Source organism: Anoplopoma fimbria, chromosome 4 (genome assembly GCF_027596085.1).
Source record: "Anoplopoma fimbria isolate UVic2021 breed Golden Eagle Sablefish chromosome 4, Afim_UVic_2022, whole genome shotgun sequence".
Taxonomy (NCBI): domain Eukaryota; kingdom Metazoa; phylum Chordata; class Actinopteri; order Perciformes; family Anoplopomatidae; genus Anoplopoma; species Anoplopoma fimbria.
The window spans coordinates 13,545,570-13,569,283 of NC_072452.1; the positions used below are offsets into that span (position 1 = coordinate 13,545,570).

The 23,714-nt window shown below is 40.3% G+C and overlaps 1 protein-coding gene across 1 annotated transcript in view; it reads right to left on the reverse strand.

Moving 5' to 3' along the window:
• Positions 1–6,323: 6,323 nt before the first annotated feature.
• The window catches only part of LOC129089686 (dedicator of cytokinesis protein 2-like), an 89,973-nt gene continuing 72,582 nt past the window's right edge, over positions 6,324–23,714 (reverse strand). Inside the window, exons 29-51 of the mRNA XM_054596995.1 lie at positions 23,512–23,590; positions 23,281–23,381; positions 22,900–22,958; positions 22,352–22,500; positions 21,954–22,039; positions 21,488–21,644; positions 19,539–19,579; positions 16,800–16,890; positions 15,738–15,848; positions 15,078–15,167; positions 14,024–14,128; positions 13,279–13,420; positions 12,844–12,925; positions 12,609–12,693; positions 10,872–10,958; positions 10,543–10,719; positions 9,996–10,079; positions 9,749–9,886; positions 9,069–9,196; positions 8,155–8,359; positions 7,917–8,022; positions 7,132–7,280; positions 6,324–6,583 (exon numbers count right to left, since the gene is read on the reverse strand). Of these exons, the coding sequence (XP_054452970.1) occupies positions 6,521–6,583; positions 7,132–7,280; positions 7,917–8,022; positions 8,155–8,359; positions 9,069–9,196; positions 9,749–9,886; positions 9,996–10,079; positions 10,543–10,719; positions 10,872–10,958; positions 12,609–12,693; positions 12,844–12,925; positions 13,279–13,420; positions 14,024–14,128; positions 15,078–15,167; positions 15,738–15,848; positions 16,800–16,890; positions 19,539–19,579; positions 21,488–21,644; positions 21,954–22,039; positions 22,352–22,500; positions 22,900–22,958; positions 23,281–23,381; positions 23,512–23,590 (2,515 nt within the window). The 3' untranslated portion in view covers positions 6,324–6,520. The remainder of the gene's footprint in view (positions 6,584–7,131; positions 7,281–7,916; positions 8,023–8,154; positions 8,360–9,068; positions 9,197–9,748; positions 9,887–9,995; positions 10,080–10,542; positions 10,720–10,871; positions 10,959–12,608; positions 12,694–12,843; positions 12,926–13,278; positions 13,421–14,023; positions 14,129–15,077; positions 15,168–15,737; positions 15,849–16,799; positions 16,891–19,538; positions 19,580–21,487; positions 21,645–21,953; positions 22,040–22,351; positions 22,501–22,899; positions 22,959–23,280; positions 23,382–23,511; positions 23,591–23,714) is intronic.

The window sequence follows — 23,714 nt, forward strand, 5'->3', positions numbered from 1 at the left end:
ACGTGTCCTACAAAACCACATTGGATCCAAAAGTTGGTAGAGTTGCATTTTGTCACAATGTCTCAATTGTCACACAGCATTTGGGGCATTGACAGGATCATGTAGCGGATGCTCCACCTGTACACATGCTGCACTGTAGTTAGCATCCGACTCTGTGCATGATGCAGTTTTTGGGGATTGCATTGAGCTCCTCCTACTCTCACTTTTGCTGGTGACATTTTTTTCAATTTTGCACAGAGCTTAATGAATCAAAGCTTGCAGATAAATATATTATATATGTATATTATATATAACCTGACACAATTACCAAAAAAATACTTCAGTAGTCATTCAGAAAGCAGACATGCACGGTATTGTCAATTCTCATTACATTACTGTAATTCTGAAATTAAACTATGCATCAAAAACCATCATTAGTCCTATAAATACTGTAATACCTTTCATCTCTGCCCTGTCCATCCAATGAAACACTCCAGCACCCTCTCATTTGCAATTTTAGGCTGAACGATATGCTGCAGTGATTATTAAACAGTTTATGGGCTGCAGTATATTATACATATACACAATCCACACTCCCAAGCCGGCAGGCACATTTTACATGTGGGACATTACACTCACATGCATCCTGGTGAGCGATTCCAGGAAGAGGGAGCGTAGGCATCACGGTCTGCGTTGATGAGCTGTCAGATTAAGGATTACCAAGGAGCCCCATTAAAACTCCCAGCAGTACTGTTCCACTTCCTGTTTCCCCATCAGCTGTTGTGAAACCTGTCAGAGAGAGTTTCAAGAGTCATAGATTAAAAGCAAAATGGGCTTAGTGAATGTTATGTAGTGCTGGAAGTAAGTACGTGAGAACAAGACAATTAAAAGGAGGCAGGGAGAGGAACATTATCTGACAGTAGGAAAGTAGAGGATGCAGATGAGACGGATGACTGATAACGAGCATGTTGTGTTGCCTATTAAGCCTTCATTCACATCAGCTTCCTCAATCCAACCAAGGAAGCTAACAAAAGAGGAAGTCACATAATTGGCTACAACACACAAGAGTAGTATAAGTCTGCACTTGCCAAAAGGCTCAACAGCTTATGCACAATCAAAGCACATGATTTGTTTTACTGAGGTACTTAGGTCGGAATATATTTATAAAAATATGAGGAATGCAGACAACATCATTATATTAATATACAAGTAGAGCTACTTGGTGTGAGAAAGGAGACTTGGGCATTTGCTTTTAAATAAACTGGCTCAAATTAAATGATAATACGCAACAAAACTGCAGACTATTTTTTGTCCCAAAACGTTCTGCTGTAACTCTCTGACGTTGCAGCTCCAGTTACACTGCTCATGTGTCATATCCCATAGCTCCCATGGGGTCAGGGCCAGAGTATCAACTTTCATTTAATAGCTTTAGATCCAACCAGAATGGAAGTGCTCATTGCTGGCTCATCCAACAGTGCCCTCTACAGGCTGGAGTGGGAATAAAAAAAACTTGGAATGGAAAATATAAACACAGGCTGATTTAAGGGGAGAGCTTGAGAAGTAATCATATCCATATCTTTTTTTTATATATATATACTGAGGGGACCAAATGAAGTATCTGATACAATAGCTTTGAAGTGAAATTGAAAATAATAAGTAGCAGTTCTTAATGCCACGGTGTGTTTGGTAACCAGTTTATACTGTTTTTACACATTGACACATTTGGGACACAAGAAGGCTTCAGCCTTGCATACCTCTGTAATCAGTTATACTACAATTGCTTTTTTTGTCCAGCTTTCCCAGTCCCTGAAATGAATACCAGATATCAAGGACACACTTTGATGTGGAATAGTCATAGTCTTCCATAACCCATACAATTTATTTTACATACACACACGGCAAGGACTACTGGATTAGATTTTAAGACCTTGGCTGGAAAAAGGGTAGCATAGATCAAAACATTGCTGACCAAAGGCAAACTGAGAGCTGAGGAAATGAGAAAAACGACCTTGTGCATAAGTTTAACTCTGGAGGGAGAAAAAATATCTTGGAGCCAATTTGAACCATTACATTTAAGATGAATGACCAAAGAGAGCCCAGAACACTTTGTTCTTTCCTGAACTTCAAGATCAATGCAGGTGTTAACCCCAGCAACTTCTAGCTGTGTAGCCCAAGACACAGAATTACCTTTCAATGTTCTACCCGATGTGTAAGGGTTCAGCAGCCATCAGGAGGACGTGCATTTCATGATGAAGGGAGAAGAAAGCCAGTATGCTCCACTTCATCAGTTCCATAGTAATGAGTTACCCTTCATGGTTCTGCTGCATGGCTGCCATCTTGGTGTGGAGGATTCTTTCTAGGAGTGGGGATGAGGAGAAAGTCCCTGCAGCTGTGACATGACATTGTAGCTGATAATTCCTTGTGGCTTAAAAACACCAGCAGGAGTGAGAAGCAGAGATTCACTGAAGCCTTTATTCTCACAGGGGTGGTCCGCCTCTGTAATAAAAGAAAACACTCAAACTGTACAGAAAAAGCAACTACTTAACCTCTCCTGCTCTTACAACGGAGCAGAACATATTTCATTCAGTCACCAGGACAGTTCATCAGATGATTTCTTACTTTTCTTTGGTCCTCTGAGGATTCACAACCTGCATACTGTTGATCTGTGTTGTCATTCTTCTCTGCTCTTTAAAGCCTTACACATTACTGCCCCCTAGTGGACATATATCATAACTACAGCTCTCATCATAGTGCTCAGGGACATGAGCCTGCCATACTTAGGTCTACAGGCTCAGTCTTTGTGACACAATACAATGTTTTCACAAAGTTGGTACAATAATGATGAAGCTTATGAGGAATTTGCGATGCTATTCTATAATTTGCTTGAAATTAGCTGTAAATGAGCTCGATTCCACTGTGCTAGCTACACATTAGTATTACTGTTTTCAAATAACCACCTTTATTACTTTCCCATTAGTTTCTATAAACTGATATCTGCACATGAATGCTAAATTATCTTCAGACCGTTTGCCGATGGAACTGCTCATTATGAAATTTATTATGATGCAGTGGAGCTGCTCAGTCGTGTCTGTCATCCTCCAGCTCAAAGCACTGAGCAGAATGCAGATCTCAGGCTCAGCAGAGCTCTGTGCAGCTGTGCTCAGTTTAGATAGATGTTGAAAACTCCACATTGAGCTCAATCTATAATTTACTGACCACTTCCCTCCATCCTAAATAAATTAGACCCTTTTCATGTTCCATCTTGCTTTGTTCACGACCTCCTGACAGTAACATTTCAAACAGCGTTAAACAAAACATCCACTCTTGGATGATTTTAGCTCTTTGGGGTAAGCGCTAACAAGATACAGTTTTATTTCTATTGATATTTTTGTATATGTACATCCAGGCCTTCAGTCTGTCAAGAGTCTCCAGCAATTTACGTGTACATGCATTTGTCTGTCAGTTTATCTACTCGTTATACATTTGACCATAACCGATATTTGAATAAAGCATTCATTGTTGGGAAAATATATAGTAATCATTATATATACATCAGCTAGGTATAGACACAAGCTGTCAATTTCTGTTGTTTACAGAAAACTCACAGAAGGGCCCTAAACTTTCTGTTTGACAATTTAACATTTCTATAAAACAGGTTTATGTGCTGGTACTTTGTAGAAGCAAAATTATTTTTCTGTGTGTAAAATATACTGCAGACATGCCAACTCATGTCCTCTCTTAATATTGAATACACCATCCTGTGAGATGATATAAGATATATTTCTTTATTTGTGTGCCTTTCATTCTTTTTAACATTTTGAAAATTCGATCACACTTAAACAAAATGTGCTTATTAAGAGTAACTCAGCAATGATCGCTGATTAATTCTTCATAAGAAAGCCCTCATGATGCTTTGAGGACGTAGTCATGAAACTGATATAATGACTAACAGTAACTGACCAGGTTGAGCAAAGATACATTGTGTGCTTTTGACAGACATAACACTGTCTGTTTCACATGCAAGCCTCCAAATGTAAGAGCTTGTTTGACCGTGTGACACAGAGATCTAAGCTAAATAGAACAGAGCGGCTCTACATGTTAAGTTTGGTTTGATGCCATAACAATTCCTCAAAATGCAGCAGGCAAGATGCCATCCGAGCACACAAGTTATACCAATTAATATGACATGTAAGTAATAGCACGAAATAAACAGACAGCTCCAATAAAAGTTTCAAATTAAATCACAGGAATCTGACGTGCCTTCGGAGGCTCAAAGTAACACTTGTTAATTATCACGGTAGTTGTGTGTTGAGTTTTTTGACATGTTTTCCATCTGGAAACCAAAGAAGCCAGAGAGCATGATCATTAACTTTGATATGAATATGATGAATATAGCCACGGGCCATTAATGAGTCATAGTTTTCAAATAAATCTGATAGCTTCGTGAGCATGGTTCTTGTACTTTTAAAATGCAATTTTAACACATTTCTCCTTTACGCACCAGAGATTTTATCTCTCAGTATTTTGGTAACTGTCCAAGACAGTCTTAGTATTTCAGATGGGAATGAATCTGTTGGTCAGTGATCCAAAGCAGCGCTTTTATCCCTTGTGAACACACATACAGCATCTCATTTGACTGAGCCACAACCCATCCTTTTCTTGCAGAAGTGAGATGGATGACTGTAGACTAAAATCCCTCTGTGGTCACGGAGCAATGGTTTAATCAGAAGATCCATACTCCTAACTGAAGTACTGCAGTACAGAACTTTGGATGACTTTTAAAAAGCTATTCTGCAACTTCAAATTGCCTGTGGAGAAACGTCGTGGTCAGTGTGGCACCAGATAATGGCAGTATTAATAAAAGAAAGGAAAATGTTTCCATTGTTCTTAAACACCCTCTGAATGTCTGCACTCCTACAGGACGGAGCCCAGAGAGGACCTGAGGAAATAAAACCACCACAGGGCAAAAGGGATATATTCATCCACATCTATGAATCATTAAAACAGCCCAATTTAAAATTATATTTTCTAACATTATTGCCTTTTTACAAAGTAGGTGATACGTTATCTCCCTCATTGACTGAACCGGCCACTAATTCATATTCATCATATGCAACAGCCTGTCTGCTCTTTTAACAGTTGATCTAAATATTTTTATAAAAATGTCACTAAAGTCAATGAAGAAAGAAAGACTTAAGTTGATTTACCATCACCTCACTTACTCACTATCTGTCAAGACATTGAAGTATTTAGTTGCATTGGTTCAGGGTGGACCTGCAGGTTGACTCTACCTGTGGGTATCACCAACAAACTGAGTGAGGATGGGATAACACAAGTTATGCAGTAAAGTTCCACAATAGGCTTAAGGCTGCAATGTTTTCCCACTCACATTCGTTATTTTGCTGCAGGAGAAAAGAAGAAATCAGATCAACACCCTCTTGAGTTTGTCTTTTTTCTCTGGCAGACAAGAGTTCCTCAGATCCAGAGTGATTTGTCCCTGCAGACCTGTCTGTCCATACATTATTCACACTCCCTCTTACTCAGCAATCAGATTCCTTGGGGGAACAATGTGCTCTTATCTAGCAACATCAACAAAGATAGAAAATCACACCGTGTGGTTTTTTTAACTCAGAGAGGAGCTGGCAGCTCTCATACTCACAGACTAAGTATTTTCAGATGACCCCCAAAAGGACCAAGCAACATTTATGGCGTCATCGAAGGAGAATCAAGAACAAGTTCAACACAAGTCGCTAGTTACATTTACTCAATCACACGTAGTTAAGTGACATTTCTGAGTAAATTGTACGTGTTACTTTTAATGCACCATACCCTTTACTTTTAGTCAAGTACATTTTTGGGGAAAAGGGCATCGTTTTGTGAAGACTAGGACATAGCTTGATATTTTCAGCTTTTAAATAAAATTAAATTGTTTTTCCAACTCATGCACAAATAACATGATTTAGGTTGAAACAGAAAATAATAAACAGTTTCGTCGCATACAACAAATGCTGTAGCATTTGGTCAGTAGCCTCCACAGTTTGTTGCTCCCTATTATATTTGAATTTATTAGACTTTGTTTGTTGTATCAGCTCCAAAGCTTTTTGGCAGCGTTTTTAAAGTCCTTTGGGAGGGCACGGTAAACCTTTGTGCATTATCAAGTGATTATTTTCCCATTAACTTCATTCAGTCACAACAATGCTGAAAACCGTGTAATAAGAAGCTTTTAATCAAGCGCGGTGGCAGGATGGATTGTGTTTGCTCATTCTTGTAGAAGCAGAATTGATTGAAAAGCTGTAAGATGGCATTTAGCTTCAGTGGAAATCATTTGAATTACCAGAAAAAGGTCACGCCACAAAAATAGTCTTTATTGGCAGGTAAAATCAATTATATTAAGGCAACAGCAATACTGAGACTGACAGGCAGACTGACTGAGTGGGTGGGTGTGTGCATAATTTGGTTTTGCTTGCAGGTTTATGTGAACTTCTTTACCAACAAACGCATAAAGATAAGTAAAGGAAACAAGAAATTCAAATAAAGGATTTCAGAAATGATTGGCATTGCCTTTGGCTGAATCGCTGGGCTTCACATCCTCTGATTTGGGGGTCTGTTGAAACAAACAACATGCATAATGTAAACATAAGGTTAATTCAAGATGTATTCATGATTTCCATCTGGAAGATTGTGTTAGTGTAAAAATATTCTAATAATACATATCAGTAGATTAAATCTTTCACATTTTAATTTTTTTTGTAACAATCTAGATAAGACTGATGTTGGGATGATGGGAAACCTTCTTATCCACTTTCTTGCCAAGAGTTAGATGAAAGGTTCGATACCCCTCATATGTCAGTAGGATCAATATGAAGCCAGCCACTACTGGTTTTCTTAGTGTAGATGACCACAGCATAGAGCCAGGCTAACTGTTTCTGTCTGTTTCCAGCCTTTATGCTAAGCTAACCACACCCTGGCTGTAGCTTCATTTTTAGCATACATTAGGGAGTGCTATCAATATTCTGTTTTCAGTTTCGTCATGAAAGAGTGAAAGCATGTTACCCAAAATGTTATCAATCTATACCCAAACTGCAGATCTGATTCTTGAATGTCAACCCTGATGTTTCTATATTGGGACCACATGAAACCTGTTGGTCTCACCTTGGACTTGAAGAGGAGGTTGATGACGCCCTTTGAGCGTCTGTCCGCTGTTCGGTCAGAGCTCACACAGACAGACATGCTCTTGCTGTCCCTCCTGGCTCTGACAGAGTCCATCTCCTCTGCGCCCCCCACCACCGCCAATGACAGACCTCCACACAGAAAAAAAACTGATGATTTAGTGTTTGTCTCATTCATAACCAGCTTACAATGAAAACTCCTCCTGCAGCCAGACCATTTAAAGTGACTAATTTTGCTCTTGCAGCTGTTCTGCTGATGAGCTGTGTGCTCTGGCGTCACCGCTGGAACTGTGTGTATGTTCAGTGAGGCTGTACAGCTTATATTCAGCGAAGCTCAACAGACATGGTGTCGCCACAAAACAGTCAATACTGGCCCAGCTCGCCTGGTCCAACATGGCAGAAAGCCAGAGACACTAAAACACTATTTTGGGGTGCAAGGTTAAGTAACTGAAGCAATGATATATAAACTCAATGTGGTTGGTGCTCATTTCTGGAACAATTACAATCAACAAAACTGATTCACTTATTTGACACCTTGCATCAGAGTTTGTGTAAGGTCAACCTATTACTCTAACAGCCTGCCAATTTGTTTTTAACACACATTATTTTAAAAACAGGCATATTCCTGCCAGACCTTATGTTTCCCTACAGTTAGCACAAAACACAGAGCGTGTCTTTCTATTTTGACTCTGTGGGCCCTTAGTTTACATGTTAAACTCACTTAAAGTACACTAGACAGAACCATGTGAATTTGTGTGCTTTACTCACCTGTGATGGCAGGCAGGGATCTGGAGTTGGCATTGGTCAGCAACACTTTTCCTTCATTTGGCTCAGACAAGTTGGTGTCACTGCGGAACTCCTGTTTCTTGGACAGCTAGAGGGAGACAGAGATCACACAAAATTCAGCAACACTTCCACATATATTGGCTCTATTACTAAACCATTCTTCCTCTCTGCCTTTCCTCTCTCATCCCATGATCTACCTCCCACTAAAGCTCAGTCTCACCCGTTTGCAGTCCAGTGTACTCGTCCTCTCTCTCTCCTCTGTGATGAATATCATGCTGCTCCTCTTCTTCTTCTTCTTACTCTTCCTCAGCTTTACCTCTGCATCGCCCACCGTCACCACCATCTCCGCCGTACTTGAACTCAAACTGCCGCTGGAGCGCGGCAAGGTGGAGGACCAGGAGGAGGGCGACTCTGGGGGGAAGTCCCTGGGTGGAGGCAGGAAGGATACGAGTTGTAAATAAAAGGGTTAAATGTAGATTTTTCATATCCATGTCGTTGTGGTGTCATTTTTCATGAAGAAAACATCTTTGCAGCTTAAGATAAGGTGTATGCTTGACCTTATGACATTAATAAGAAATTGATGGCCATTTTATTGCACTACAGTACATGAGATTTGTCATATTTGCAGCGAACGCTGGGGTTCTCTTCACACTCTGAGGTCACTAGGTTAATTCATCTGGCATCCCATATATAGTGTGTGTATATATATATATATATATGGTTCTAGTTTATTTTATTAATAGCATTTTAAAAAGCAAACAAGTTTTGGACCAAAGTGCCTCACAGAGACAGACATATATGCTTACACATACAATGATACAGAAATATACGTGCATAGATGTTAAAATAAAGCAAGATTGAAGTTAAACACAATTCAGACACAGGAAATCAGATAAAGACAGAAATACAGGATGACTTTCCCCCCAGCTGTTCCTATAGACTAAGAACCAGGGCATCTGCAATGAAGTGGATCTGACCGGTTTCTTTGGCGGTCCTCGGCTGGCTATTGGGCATCGGGATAGTGGATTCTAGCTCCACTTCAGAACATCCCAACATTAAGGTAAAATAACAAGGATCTAAAAAGTGTTTCATAAAATTACAACTGGATATAATGTCAATTTATGACAGATCTACCTGTCTGCATGGAGCTTGGTTGGAGTCCCACAATCAGATCCCTGCAGTGAGGAGATCGAGATGATGGACTGACGAATGGATCGCAGCATAGAACGAGGACGAGTGGACTTCCTCTCATCCATGTCCGGCTGGAAATGGTGGGTTGAACATTGTTACATAGGACAATACTTTAATATAGTACTACAATATTTCAGATAACACTACGATGATATTACTTTACTGATACTACTGTAGATAGGGACGGTGAAAAAAAGCAGAACATCATTTGAAAATCTAATAAAAGCAAAAGCAAGTGGAGTTACTCTTAAAAACAGCACATCACTTCTGCTCATCATTAGTTTAATCTCTCCTCAAGGGCAGAACCAATTTACAAGTTAATGACCATATTCAGCCCCAGTCAGACCATCCCAAACTTGCTCTGGTTGTAGAAAATGTAAAAGGTACAAATCCTACATCAACAATACACTCAAAGGCTTTTGAAAGTGCTTTGATCTTCAAAAATTTGCCTGGGCCAGCTCATTTGCAGCTTCATTTGCGCAGCTTTACCACAGTCATTATGTGACCAGCCTTGCAGAAAAGAACATGTTTTGGATTACAGAGAAAGACCATGTTTTAGTAAAAACTCGCTCCCCACATTTTGTCTCTTCTCCCTCTCTCATCACATCCCCCGCAGTTCTTACCAGCTCTCTCACTCCGTACTCCTTCTCCACTTTCTTCTTCAGCTGCTTGAAACACTCCTCCATGCGCTCGTGGAAAGGACGCAGGTCGTCCATCACTCTCTTGCCATGGAGAGATATCCCTCCACCCAGCAACGGGATCTATAAATACAAATGTTATGGTGTCAACAGAACGGCCACATAAAAGTAACGCATCTATATGTGGTGTGTACAGTGTATATTCAATAATGTGTGTTAGAGTGTTCAGTACCTGCCATGCGATGAGGTCTTTGAGGCGCAGCAGTTTATCTCTGTCCTCTGGGTGCTGCTGATTGTACTCTTCGGTAAAGAATGCCTGATACAGAGGAAAAATTCAAAATACATTTTAAACATCGAGGCTATACGTATCACCTGCCCAGGCATGGTTGGTAAATTAATTACATCCTACGGGTGAAATTATACCATTGAAAATGTTTGAGGATGAAAACTAAATAGTTCTAGTTATGCATACAAGCTACTCTAAATCATTTTTTATTTTAATGTTATTCACCCGCTGGAAGTGAAACTGACTTTTTGTCTCTGAAGCTCAGATAATCTTCATAAATAAATAAATCTTAGATGGTGAATCTTTCACAATGAATCTTTGTTAAATAAAAAACGAAGGCCTCTATGAAAAGCTAACCAAAATCAAAGTAAACTTTTGATGGGTGTAATAAACAATGCATTTTTAATTCCAATGCCCCCATACTATCTTAAAAAACAATATGACAAAGTTCAAAGCAAAGGGCTATAAATTGTGTTGATTCTTCACATGTTACCTTTTCATACTTGGCAAAGCCGCCCATGACAGCTGGGTCCACGATGCCATTGAGCAGCATGGAGAGGGGGTTGATGGGAAGGGTCCAATCAGCCTGGTATTGGTTTATCAAGGTCAGAATCTTTTCATTGGTTGACTCCATCGTCTCTATGGCGTTCTCCAAGGGAGACAAGGTGGTCTGGAAAGAGAAGCAGAGTGGTGGAAAGAGCAGAGGGTGGGATGTGGGAGATTAGAAAAATAAAATTGAGAAAAAATAAATTAAAAAAAGACACGCAACACTGGAGGCAATAGCTCAAAGCAAACACCCCCCCAACACACACACACACTTACATGTTTCATGTCAGTAGCCTCAAACCAGCGCAGGATCCCTGGCAGCTTATACACAGTGGTGAAGGTTGTGCGTTCAATCCACATGGACTAAAACACAGGAAAGGAAAGGACAGAAAAAAAGAAAAAAGCAATTAGTTGAGCGTCAGCCACTTGTGAATGCTCATAACAAAAAACCATATCTTGTATTAAAGTCTGAACCCTTTCAAGACACTTAATGCTGTTGAAGAAATCATTTAAAGTCCTGTTCAGATGTTTGCTATATTGGAGTGTTTAGTGGTATACAGGTTTAAATTGAAATTACGCACATTTATACAGCAGACTTAAAGTTATTGATAATAAAACACAATTGAGATCAATGGGTTGGACCCAGAAACTAGGGTCTGACATACAGTTGACATGACAAACAGTCCGTCTGTGATTGCTTAAATGTGTTCGTTAGATTCCTCATCAACTTTTTTTTTTTTTTTTAAACCTTTATCAAGTTTTTATCCAGCAGGATTATTTTTTCTGTCGGTGGTTCCTCCCACTGATAAAGGGTTTGGGCTATTATCAGTTTCCATTTTCAACATGCAGTTGGATGCATGTGTTTGTCTCACTTTATACTTGAAGGTCCCGTTTGGGACATCTGTTGTCTTCGTTGTGTGTGTGTATCTTTTTCAGTTTTTAGGAGTAGCTTCCTATTCAGTTGTGTTACTCCTTCTCTTCTAAATTAACTGTGGCCATCCTACAGATTCTTCTGGGACTCCATTACTCGTGGTTTCTCTCTGCATAAGAAGCTGATCCCAATGATACCACCAGCATTCTACAGCTCCACAGACGAGGAGGAATAGAAACCATGGGGTGAAGAGGAATCCTGCGGTTCTCTGGAGCATGGTGGATGAATCGTCCTCTGGTAAATTGCATGGACCGAATTAGAACAACTGTAACACCCGACTGTTGTATTGGTGGCAGCAGGACATAATGTGGTCAGGACCAGCAGGGTTTCAGGCTGTTTTCTGTCAGAGTTCTGAGACAGATCCAGTTTCCTGGCTGGATTATGTGGCACGGTTTGTCACTTGGCAAAGACTGAAAGGCCACAGCTCAGTACAGATTATCTGATTAGTATTTAATGTGCCTTTATTCCATCATTATGCCTGAGGTGATCACCCTTGGTAAGCATAAGTGTAAAAATATTCTGTTTACCATTTATTTTACCATTTACCATTTATTTATGTTTTGCTTCTCTGGAGAATGTGTTAACCATTCAGCCTTAATGGTTTGACCCTTTGGAAAACAATAAATGCACTTTAAAAAACAAAAAAGGAAATGTATATCTCTTATTGTAGGGAGAAAATCATCATCCCTGGGAGAGCTAATCACATTCCTACTTCTTCTGTCAGTCCTGCATAGACCTATTTTCAGTGTTATGGTCTTCTTATTCATTTATATAACTGTTTTGGTTCAAACACTAGGCACTCTCTATTTTTCATTGGCCATTTGTTCTTCATCTTTTCTTCATCACAACACAATCTATTATCTACTCTTAAACTGCACCTATACCCGAATCTAATGTTGTGTCCTAAATGCTTTGAAATCTTATAATACAATCTGATATACCACACTCTGCTATTGAATAAAATCCTATTATTTTATTTAACAGGAGTTCATCTTTTCAGACAATGCAAGTAGACAATAGTTTATGAAACACTTTGATGGTCCCAGTATTCTTTAGTGTTTAGTGTTTTCATAAAAACTCACAACAAACTCATTGTTCGGGTCCACAGGTCCTTTCCTCACCGGCCGGGAATAGTGAAAACGCTGCACATAGTTGGCCTTGTAGAAGCTGCACAAAGTGTAAACATAGAGAGAGACAGAGGTGAAAGTCAAACAAAGGAACTAAAACAAAATTATTTCAAAGAGTGAAACGTGAGAATATCAGGACTGTCTATTCTTTTTCAGTGCACATCATTTCACAGCATGCTGTTTAACAGACTTGATAATCTGGTCGGGAACAGGTTTGTTCTTCAGGCGAGGAGGAATCTCGAGGACTGGTGCCACTGTGAAACACTGGATATCTGTTTCAGATCACTCAGGAATAAAACATCACTACATCTTAGAGAGTATCTCCACATCCAAAATGCACAGACTGATAGTTGAGAGATGCATCAGACCTCCAGCGGCAAGGTTTTGTTATGCAAGAGGTACAGCAAAAGTAAACAAAAATTTATTTAAGATTAGCAGTGTTAGCGAATAACTAGTTACATGTAACAGCATTATTTTATCACAAAATAAATGTGCACTTCAACGTACAGAAAGTTGGAGTCAGGGATAAAACTATCAACCTTGGGCTTAAAGAACAATTCCCTCTGAGCCACTGAGCTACAGCCACCACTTTACTGGTGGGTGTATTATGCCTGCAGAAGGATACACTGCAGTGGTGAGTTCCTGATGTCGTCTCCTGGGATGGTGGTGGTGTTGAGGCGCACGGCGCTGGGGAACTGGCTCATCAGATGGTTCTGGAAGTCCTCTCTGCGTTCATACTCCTTGCCCCGGTGAATAAACACCTTGTTCTGAAGCCAGAGGAAATATACTGGTGTTTACAATGACAAAGATTAAGCCCTTATTTCTCCTGCGATCAACAAAGGGAGATTCTCTTTTTATCTTGACTTCCTTATAGGACAGTCAGTTCATATAGAGCTGGTAGACAGTGCATGTCTTTCTTAAAGTGGGCCTATGCCTTGTCTCCTTTCTCTACCCTGGCCCCCTCAAAACAGACTAACTGTCTTTATCATACTCCTTACCACAGCAGTTAAACACATCTAATGAATAAAGGAGCTATAAACAGTGTAATATTTTATGTCTGCACTTTGCTGAAATCTACAACCTTTCCCACAAGGTACTTAATGTACCATTTTGTTAATCATCTCACTGGTGTATTTAGAAACCACTGCTGCAATTTTAAATAGCTTAGCTTCAGTGCTGATAATGGGAAAATGTTACTAAAGTGTTTGTAAACTCTTTGTACAAGGAAGGGAGTCCTTGGTACCTTTTTGCTTGTTACACATAATGTGAGACAAACACAACAATCATTGTGCTTCTAATCTATGAAAAGTGAGAACTTCATTTGTTATACTGTTAACTTTTAACTTCAACAAACAGTGACAAACACAAACCCTGAGGAATGGAGGGTAGCCCTGTCCGTAGTAGCCCACGGCAAAGTAGTCTGGTTTGGGCCTCAAGATCTTCATAATGTTTTCATAGAACCTGGCTTGTTTCTCCTACAGAGAGGGAGAGAGAGACAGCATGTGTTCAGAAGAGAGTTTCAGATGTGCACCGTCTGCAGTCGTAGCAGTTTTATCAGCTTGTGCCAATGACAACGCTACCCTCAGCAGAATGCTGGGCCTTTGAGGGTGACAGATGGAGTAAAAATAAAATGCACAGCATCCAAGGGCGCTGTCTGTAAGTTATCTAACCACATAAATTCAACATTAGCAGAAAGAGAGCCCCTGCTGCAGTCACATAAAGAAAGAGATTTTTCCATTGTTGGTAAAAAGTTTAATTCTCTGTGGGGAGGGGGAAAAGAGAGTTAAGTGAAGGGGAGATAGAGGAGAAGGTGGTGCTGATTTGAGCATGGAGGGAATCACTTCGGCTGTACTGTCGAAGCAAGAGATGAAAGACACAGAAGAGTGATTGAGAGGACAAAGTAAGAAGGGTTGGTAGTGGTTTTCAGTTGCTGATGATTGGCAATGAAGAATCACACTATGGGGTCATATGTAATTGGGGAAGCTCAAACCAGAGTTCTTCAGAAAGAGATTTATTTCAAAGGAGGACTTGAAGTGTCAAATTAGTATTAATTTCTAAACATGGATGAGTGGTTGTGCTGAATCGTTGGTAGTATTTGAGAGTGTAGATGACTAATTTAGTGTGGAAACTGCTGATTGGGAACAATATTTTCTGAAGGCTTCTGTGTGCTATTTAGAACTTAAAGACTGGCAGCTGGACAATTTACTAAGGGTCCAGTTAAAAAACAGGTGAACTTGAAGTGAGCTATGTGACTGCTGCTATCAAAAACATGAATAAATTGACTGTGTCTTCCTGTCCTTCAAACACTCCCTTACATCAAGGGACATTTATAACATCTATAAAGGGAATTTAGGAGAAAAAGGATGAGAGAACGAAATACAGAGAAAAATGTGAGATCATGTGCAGAAGATGTGCATGTATTACCAGTCTCCTGCTGAGTAACTCGTAGTCAAAGATCTCGTTTTCGTACTGTTCAGCTAGTTCCTTACACAGAGTGATGGCCTCCTCCCACATCTAAACACACACACACACACACACACACACACACACACATAGACAAGGAGAGGAAGAAGTGTCCTTCATTACACCATCTGCTTATAGTTCGGCAGCAGCTGTCGTGGTGGGAATTCATCTGGTGAAAATCTCTGTTTCCAGGTCTCTGGAGAGTGGAGGGAAACGTCTCTTTCACTGCTTTAGAGAACTTAAAGCACTCATGGAGAATACAAAATAAACGAGATACCAACGTACCGCTCAGAGACTATGACAGCATGATTACAACTCTGTCTATCCCTGGAAAGATACTGAATGTTTGATACAGGAAAGGAACTTTTTCCCTAAATAAAAGTCTCTGAATTCTGATATTTATGGTCTTTCGCTTAAGTGAACAAAGTAATTTGCATAACAATGTGATGTTTTGATCGTGTTGTAGAAGGAGTTCAGAAACTGACTGCTACAAGCTTTCTTCAGAGTAAAAAGCCTATTTTTGATGTTGGAGCATTGATCAACATCTGTCAAACCATCACATTATTCCATGAGGGTGTTGTTAACAAAGATACTTATGCTATAGTCTAAAACAATGCTGACCTTGCCCTTGTCAAAGTAGTCGATGATGGTGTCGTAGAGCGTTTCTTTGAGCTGCCGCTGGGTTTGTGAGCCGTGGAACTCAAACTGGGGGCTGCACATCTCATCTAACCACTGGAATGGAGACAGGGTGGAAGATAAAAATAAGGACAGGAAAGTGAGATACAGTATTGCTGATACGAAAGAGAAAAAGTTGCAGTCAGACCATCTTTGTTTTTTACCCCATTTATCATGATGTTGAAACAAGAGAGGAGAAGAACTAAAAGCGTAGTTTCTTTGTGGTAATAAATCAGTATTAGTCATAAGCCGAGTGCGCACAAACATGCAGTGCAATGTTCATTAATTATGAGGAGACAATAGTTAATCTTTCATTTCATAAATTGCACAGAAATTAATTTAGAAACTAAACGGAAAGTGCACGATGATCTCTCCGAAACTGACTTATATTATTGAAACAGGTCTATTTATTTAGAAGAAGAAGAGGATTAAAACATGCTGTGTGTTACAACCCGCTCTTTCCAATAATGTGAAGCGGGTATGACAGGACTGACACTGGAGATGAATGGAGATTGTAAAAAAAAGTTTATCGAGTTCAACTGCTTTGACACTAAACAGTGAGAGGACGAGAGAGACAGAGAGAGAGGGAGCCATGCCCTTATCCCCCTGTTCCTCTCTGTGGGCCTCTAAGTGTCCCATAAAAGAGATGAAGAGACAAAAGAGGTCAAACACACATACGTGAGGCTGATGCTCACACAGAAACCCACGCACACCCGGAATCAATCACCACGGTGATGCACCCACAGCGGCCGATGCCATAAACTAACATCGGAGTTTAATCATTTGGAGGCCAGCGACGAAGCAGCCATTTATCAGCCAATAAAATACTGTCTCGTTCGCAGCAGACAGAAAAGTGATTAGACAGAGCAAGACACTGGGTCCGGCATTAAAACGACAGAGTAGCTCTTTCTCTCTCTCTATATATGTGTGTGTGTGTGTGTGTGTGTGTGTGTGTGTGTGTGTGTGTGTGTGTGTGTGTGTGTGTGTGTGTGTGTGTGTGTGTCCTACCTTGAGCAGACGAGAGTGGAGCAGCAGTGTGTATGCTGCCTCTGTGTAGTTTTCACCCTCCAGATGAAGGTCCCTCAACTTGTAAAGGTACCTGAGCACACACGTGTACAAACACAGACACACACACACACACACACACACACACACACACACGCACACACAGAGTCACAGAGGTCAATTTACTTTAAATGCAGTGTATACATCACTCCACTAGATGCCCCTGTTGGGCAACTTGAAGCAAATGGAGCATTTATCACTAGTGTGTCAAATATTAACACAACATAGACATGCAAACACAAAAGCAACATTTAGCAGAGTCCTTTAAACGGTCTGTCTGATATTTTGTAGCCCAATAATGTTTTAAAAGCCCGACAAAGAGGAAGATGGAAACGTTAGGCTGCTAGTGAACCAACATACTCGTTTACTGCTTGTTTTTTTGGTTTAGATTATTTTCTACATCTTTCTCCCTCTGTCTTCTACCTCTGTCAGGGGAAAACATTTTGCCACATAGCCAGAGGCCGGATTTTTTTGCTGAGGCATTGAGGACAAAGCAAGAAAGCTGTGGCTTCTAGATGCTTTTAAAATGAACACTCCTCTGTATGCGTGATGCACTCTCAGGTCAATCGTTCATTCTGTCGAGGTAAATGTTGAAGGGTCTTGGTTTGTATTCTTTTTAACCTCATCTCCCCTTTTTCTCTTTCCTCTCACTTTAAACCAGCTAATTTCCTGTCTGGAGAGTCAGCCTGTTCTATTGGTTAGGACAACAGTTGATGTTGAAAGTATGAATGTCAAGTCAATCTGCACTTCCATCTACTTACTGAACCTGTTTGTTTGATTGACCGTTCACTGTTGTCTATCTGTCACCTTCGCTCTTCATCCTTCCTGTTCTTCCAGCCTTCCCTCTCTTCCGTCCTCCATCTCTCTGTTTTTTTCACCAGTAATTTGGTGTTTTCAAAACCTAAATTACATTAGCAAGAGGCCAATTCTTCAATACCTGGGTGTTAGAAACTGTTTATACAGGGCAATTAAGTTTGTAGAATTTATCTTTTCATTTTAAGATCAATCTAGTTGCTATCTAATTAACTCATATTAGGGTTATATCATTACTAAATGGAAACATTGGCAAAGGTGTACTTAAATTGCTCATCAGAAACATTGCTGACGTATGGGCGGCTGTGGCGTAGTGGAGAGCAAGGTAGTTCTCCAATCAGAGGATCGGAGGTTCGATACCCGGCCTCGGCAGTCGATGTGTCCTTGGGCAAGACACTTAACCCCAAGTTGCTCCCGAAGGCTTGCCATCGGTGTGGACTGGATGTTGCATGAATGTTAGTTAGAGTCTGATGGTGGCACCTTGCATGGTAGCCTGTCATCAGTGTGTGAATGGGTGAATGATATGTAATATATACTACTGATTGTAAGTCGCTTTGGATAAAAGCGTCTGCTAAATGACTGTAATGTAATGTAATGTAATGTATGGTCCATAACTGACATAAGCTATCACCCAATTCCACACTACACTCAAATTCTTTTGAGTACAGTTTAAAGTGTGTTAAAATTAGAAAGGTGACACAAATCCTGGAAGTACATTCAAAAAAGTCAGTAAACTAAAAGGCGCTTAACTTTTGGGTGCTACAATTTAATGTAAAGAGGCTATAGGGACGGCACTCAGTGATGCAGAAAAATGTAGTGGCATCGGCCACTGTGGGTGCATCATTGAGTGATTGAATTTCCTAGTGAGACAGCTCTACAAAAAAAAAATGTAATGTTTGGAAAAACATTTTATAAAGTGACAGTTTGATTGACGTCTGACAAAGTTTCTGTTAGTGCAAAACAGTAAAGAAAGTTGAATCCTTGCATACTAACTGCGAAAGGCGGTATACTATTAGGATACGTATTTAATATATATAGCCTATTAAATACAGTTTATGGAATAATTAGCTCACATGTTAACATTAGTTTCATTATCAATATAAATGTAAGCAATTAAGATGAAAATTTAATGATCGTTAATTCACACGCTGGGCCAGCCCATAATTAGTTTGAGGTTTTATTATCCATGCATGGCTTCTAGTAAAATAGATAGAACTGTGTAGGATGACATTCTGTCTTATTGTTATTCAACACATAGGACTACTGCTTTAATTTGTGTTTCAATTAAACTATGTTTGTTTGCTAATGTTAACTAGCAAGCTGGCCAAATGTACAGTATTCTCCACAGGATACACAGAGGCAGCTGATCAACCACAGAGCTGAGCTCTCATTCACACCCACAGATAACTAATTATGTCCAAAAGCTATCGCCAGAAATGCACGTGGGACCTGACGGGATCTGTGTTCCCCCCCCCCCCTCTCTCTCCCTCTCTCCTGTCATTATCCCGTCTTCCTCCGTCTCTCCCTCATACCAATCATGTCTCTCTTTCTCTCTGCTCGCCCTCCAGTCAGTCTAAGAGCTGATCCTGTGGATTCTGACATTAATTCAGTGGGACTCGTATAATCCCTTGTCAGATTATGGAGCAACACACACAGACACACACACACACACACACACACACACACACACACACACACACACACACACACACACACACACAGACACACACACACACACACACACACACACACACACACACACACACACACACACACACACACGTACTGACTTTCAGACACACGCATTCATTTACAAAGCAGAAATGCACCACTTAAACGTCTTTAATGTCAAAGTCAGCTCATAAATACCTGATGTACATCCCTTCACGATTGATGTCCTTGTAAAAGTTCTGCAAAATCAAAAGGAGAAGTTGGGTCAACGTGTGTGTGAAGGATTTTACTTCATTCTGAATCACTGCACTGATTACTAGTTTGTCGTTTTGCATTCATGTGGAGGAATGTTTGTTTTAAATGGCGGTATGTGTGCATTATGTGTTTTATACTTCAGATTGCCTGTGTGGGAGTGTGTGCATGCACATTTGCTAGTCAAGCAGCACAAACTCTCAGTTTAATGAAGTTTAATGACGTCTACAGAGAACAGAGGAGTGGAACGAACTGGTGTACCCCAAACGCTCATCACCAGCACGAGCCAGCAGACACAATACACACACAAACAAACAAACAATCACAAATATGCAAAAACCAAGCTCATTTGCTGTGAAGTTCACTGTGAAGCCGAAGCATACCGTATGCATATTTATGGCTGCTGAGTTTATTTTTGCAAAGGCTACATACATCATTGTTTGCATCAATGCATTTTGACTTGAGTAACAATGTCCTGATGGGGGCCGTCCATCTACACGCAGGTCAGGTGATTTTACTCTCAACCGTCTTTTGAATACAATCAGTAATAGAACTACAGTATCACCTTCTATGTATCTTTCCTAACAGACAACACACCAGGTGGCAGCCATTTAAAAATCTGTATTTACTGTTGAGTTATTCTGGAAAGCCTTTATCTTGCGGTTAGCCGAGGTTATTTCAGCCTGAGTGTTGAGTGTACGCTTGTAAATGCGTCTAAGTGTATTTGTGTTTCTTTGAAAGTGCATCCACATGAAGAAGCATAGCAAATACATGTGCATATGTGTGTGTACTTCCTTAGTGAAGTTAGTCTTGAGGGGGAGGCTGCTCGCCTGCTGAAGGGATTTCTTTAGCTGGCCGAACAAATGAAAGAGAATAGCTAATAGGCACCTGCCACAGGCTAAACATCTCTGTCATGTGCCAAAAGCCTCAAAGCCTCATGGGAAAATAACACATTAAAGATACAAAAACAGACACAACCATTCATCATTAACTGATCCTCCTAAATGTTAGCGTCTCAGAAATGTCTTCTAAGAATCCCAATAAAAAAGGAAGATATAAAAGAATGCAAACTAATTATGGGGGAACTATATGATTTAGTTGTTCTGTGGAGTAACTGCATGGTGGGCAGACGGGATCCGTTACTAAACTTGGGTATACAGTGGGGAAGAATCTGATTAGGAGATCACATAAGACAAAAGACGTGGAGCAGACAGGAGCTGATGCAACACTCTGCAAAAACAATCAGAGACCAGGCACAGAGATGAATCTTTTCCTTTAGATCAGTCGGCAACACAAATCAAATGAGGAAAAGGGAAACAAAGACCTTGGCATGAAAGACAAGACATAAAATCAGTGTTGCATAATAAACTTTTCAATCAGTGTGGCTCCTTTGGTATGGATGAGATTATTGAACGGGGTCTCGGTGGGACAAACTCACTTAGTAGTCTCTTCTCATCCATTCATTACACTTAATTTCAATTAATAATGAGTTTATTGATGTATATATGTGTATGTGTGTGTCTGAGAGAAGCACCTTTCTATGGGGTTCAATACTGCAGCAACAAAGCACAGTGCATGTATCACAAGGTTAGTGTCAATAAATTGAAATGGATGGTGACGCATACCAGATTCACAACATATGGGAGATTTCGAAAGATTTTCAGCATCAATGAATCATGAAGAAAACAAAAAGATTATTAAATTATTACGAAAGGCTCGCTGCAATATGGTGAAATTCAAGGACTCAACTTCCTACTTAGTCCTTTACCCACGTTTGTTACTGCCCTTCAAAAAAGCCCACCTAAACAGCTCGGTTGTGGAGAGTGAATTTGTGAAGCGGATCAAGCCTGCAGCAATTTAAAGGTATTCTGTATTTCAAAGAAGTTGGGACCTACCAGAAGGTTGACAGTGCAGCTCATGCGGTTGTTTCGGCTGTCATCGCTCATCACCGCACGGTAGTCAAGGAGACGAATGAGGAGTCCCTTCACCAAGGCGACAAAGTGCTGCACCTGTGGCCTCAGTGTGGGTTGCTCTGCAGCACAATCCAGCAGGCTGGCAGACAAGAAGCATACATAAATTCATCATCAGAGGATTTGGTCTTTGTGAATGTATATCAGTTAAACCAGACACATGACTCCAAAGTTAACTTATCGAGGGTGAGCAGTAAATCTGCTCTCTGAAGTCATGTTTAGGACAAGAGCAAAGCCAGGCCAGTCAAGATTTAAACCATTCTTCAAATGTTATACCATATTTTATCAGTACTATCCCTTTTATTCTTATGTGCTTATATATATATATATATAAAATAGAAAGTATAACAGCTGCTGTAATTGTCATTTCTGTTCTAATACTGAGGCCTACATGGTCTCCAGTAGTTCCATGTATCGCTCGTCTCCTCCTCCACCCTCCACCTCATGGTCCAACTTCAGAATGATCTCATTCTCAAACTATTGAAGGAAAGAGAGAGAGAGAGAGAGAGAGAGAGAGAGAGAGAGAGAGAGAGAGAGAGAGAGAGAGAGAGCAAAGGGGAGAAAACAAATAAGAGAAGGAATAGAAGGAATCAATTATGCAGGCATAATTAAGGTGTCTCTTTTACTTCCATGCAGTGCACAGGAAATCAATGGATGTGCACAATGTTCGTGTGCCAGTGTTTCTTTTTGTATTTTGAGCGTGCAAATGTGAATTAGTCCTTTGCATCCTCTGATGTTTAGTGTGAACATTTATGCACACATACATAGGACATTTCTGTGTGTATGTACCTTGTGGAAGTCTCCAGAATGTGCATGTTCACAGGTGATCATGTCGAAGAAGATAGGGATGGTGGCCCTTCTCAGCTCTTCCTCTGGGATCAAAGTCATCTCCAGGATGGGACCCACCATGCCGGGGATGAAACAGATTTTATGACTGCCTGAAAGACACACACACACGAACACACGCGTGATGAAAATGCTGGTAAAACCATATCTGACCCATCTCCCCTTGCTCATCAGCTGTACTCTGAAAGGCTCCACAGGTCTCTGTCCAGCAAAACACCCTAATTCATGGGCAGGGTTTCCTTCTACAATAAAGTGATCTCTGATTCCTATCTCCAGAGAATGACATCTCTGTACATGCTGTCTGTCTATGTGAAATGGAGCTGACATTGTGAACCCTTATTACCATGCTGTACCGAAAACATATTTCACCAACGCTTGGTTGTGCTGTTCACCCCCCTACACAGGTTTGTCTTTATATGAAAGTAAACACACATGTTTGCATAACCAGAAGCAGCAAGGCAAGCACAGTTATATAAACTAGATGTTCTTACCTAGTTTGTACCAGATGTCACGTATAGCAAAGCCAATGAGTCTTCTCATATCTCCGTATCTGGAATTAAGAGATTAAAAAAAACACATAAACAGGGAAAGAAAGAGAAATCAGCCCAATTGTTTAAAATCAATGTCTTGATCAATACTGTTTTTCATCTTCAGAAACTGAGGAGCCCAGTGGGGAAGATAATGCTGTGCTAATCTGCCCCAACACAAACCAAATTGAATCTCTATCTAGAGGCATCACACGGTTTTAATAGGTAGTGGGAGTGTAAACAATAAATGCAGACTTCAAAATAGATCACAAATCACTGAGTGTTTCATTGGAGCAGGGAGAGTATGTGTGGTAAATAAGAAAATGATATGCCCCCTTCTCTCACTTGGCCAGAATCTTGTTCCTCTTGGTGTGCGAGAAATGCTGAAGCTGCAGAGACTCCTGGGTAATAAACGCCACCGCCAAGTGGAAGTAGTTATTCCACAACTATATGGAGAGGAAAAGTGACAAGAGGGGAGAATGTAGAGAGAGAGAGAGAGAGAGAGAAAATAGAGATCTTTGTTAAAAGCAGGACAGCCCAAAAAAAAGGCCTTTAAATACACACAAATACACTTACCTGAACTTCAAAGTCGTCATTATTGAGGAACTTTTGGTTCATTGTGTCTGCATAGGTGTTGATGGCCCGCAGGAACACTCTAATGGAGAGAAACACAATAAAACAGATGGTGGAAATCAATGCTAGGAAAAAAGATCTTCCTGATGCAGCAGTTTTATTGTTGATGAATGATTAATGACTAAATAAACAACTTTTAAGGTGCT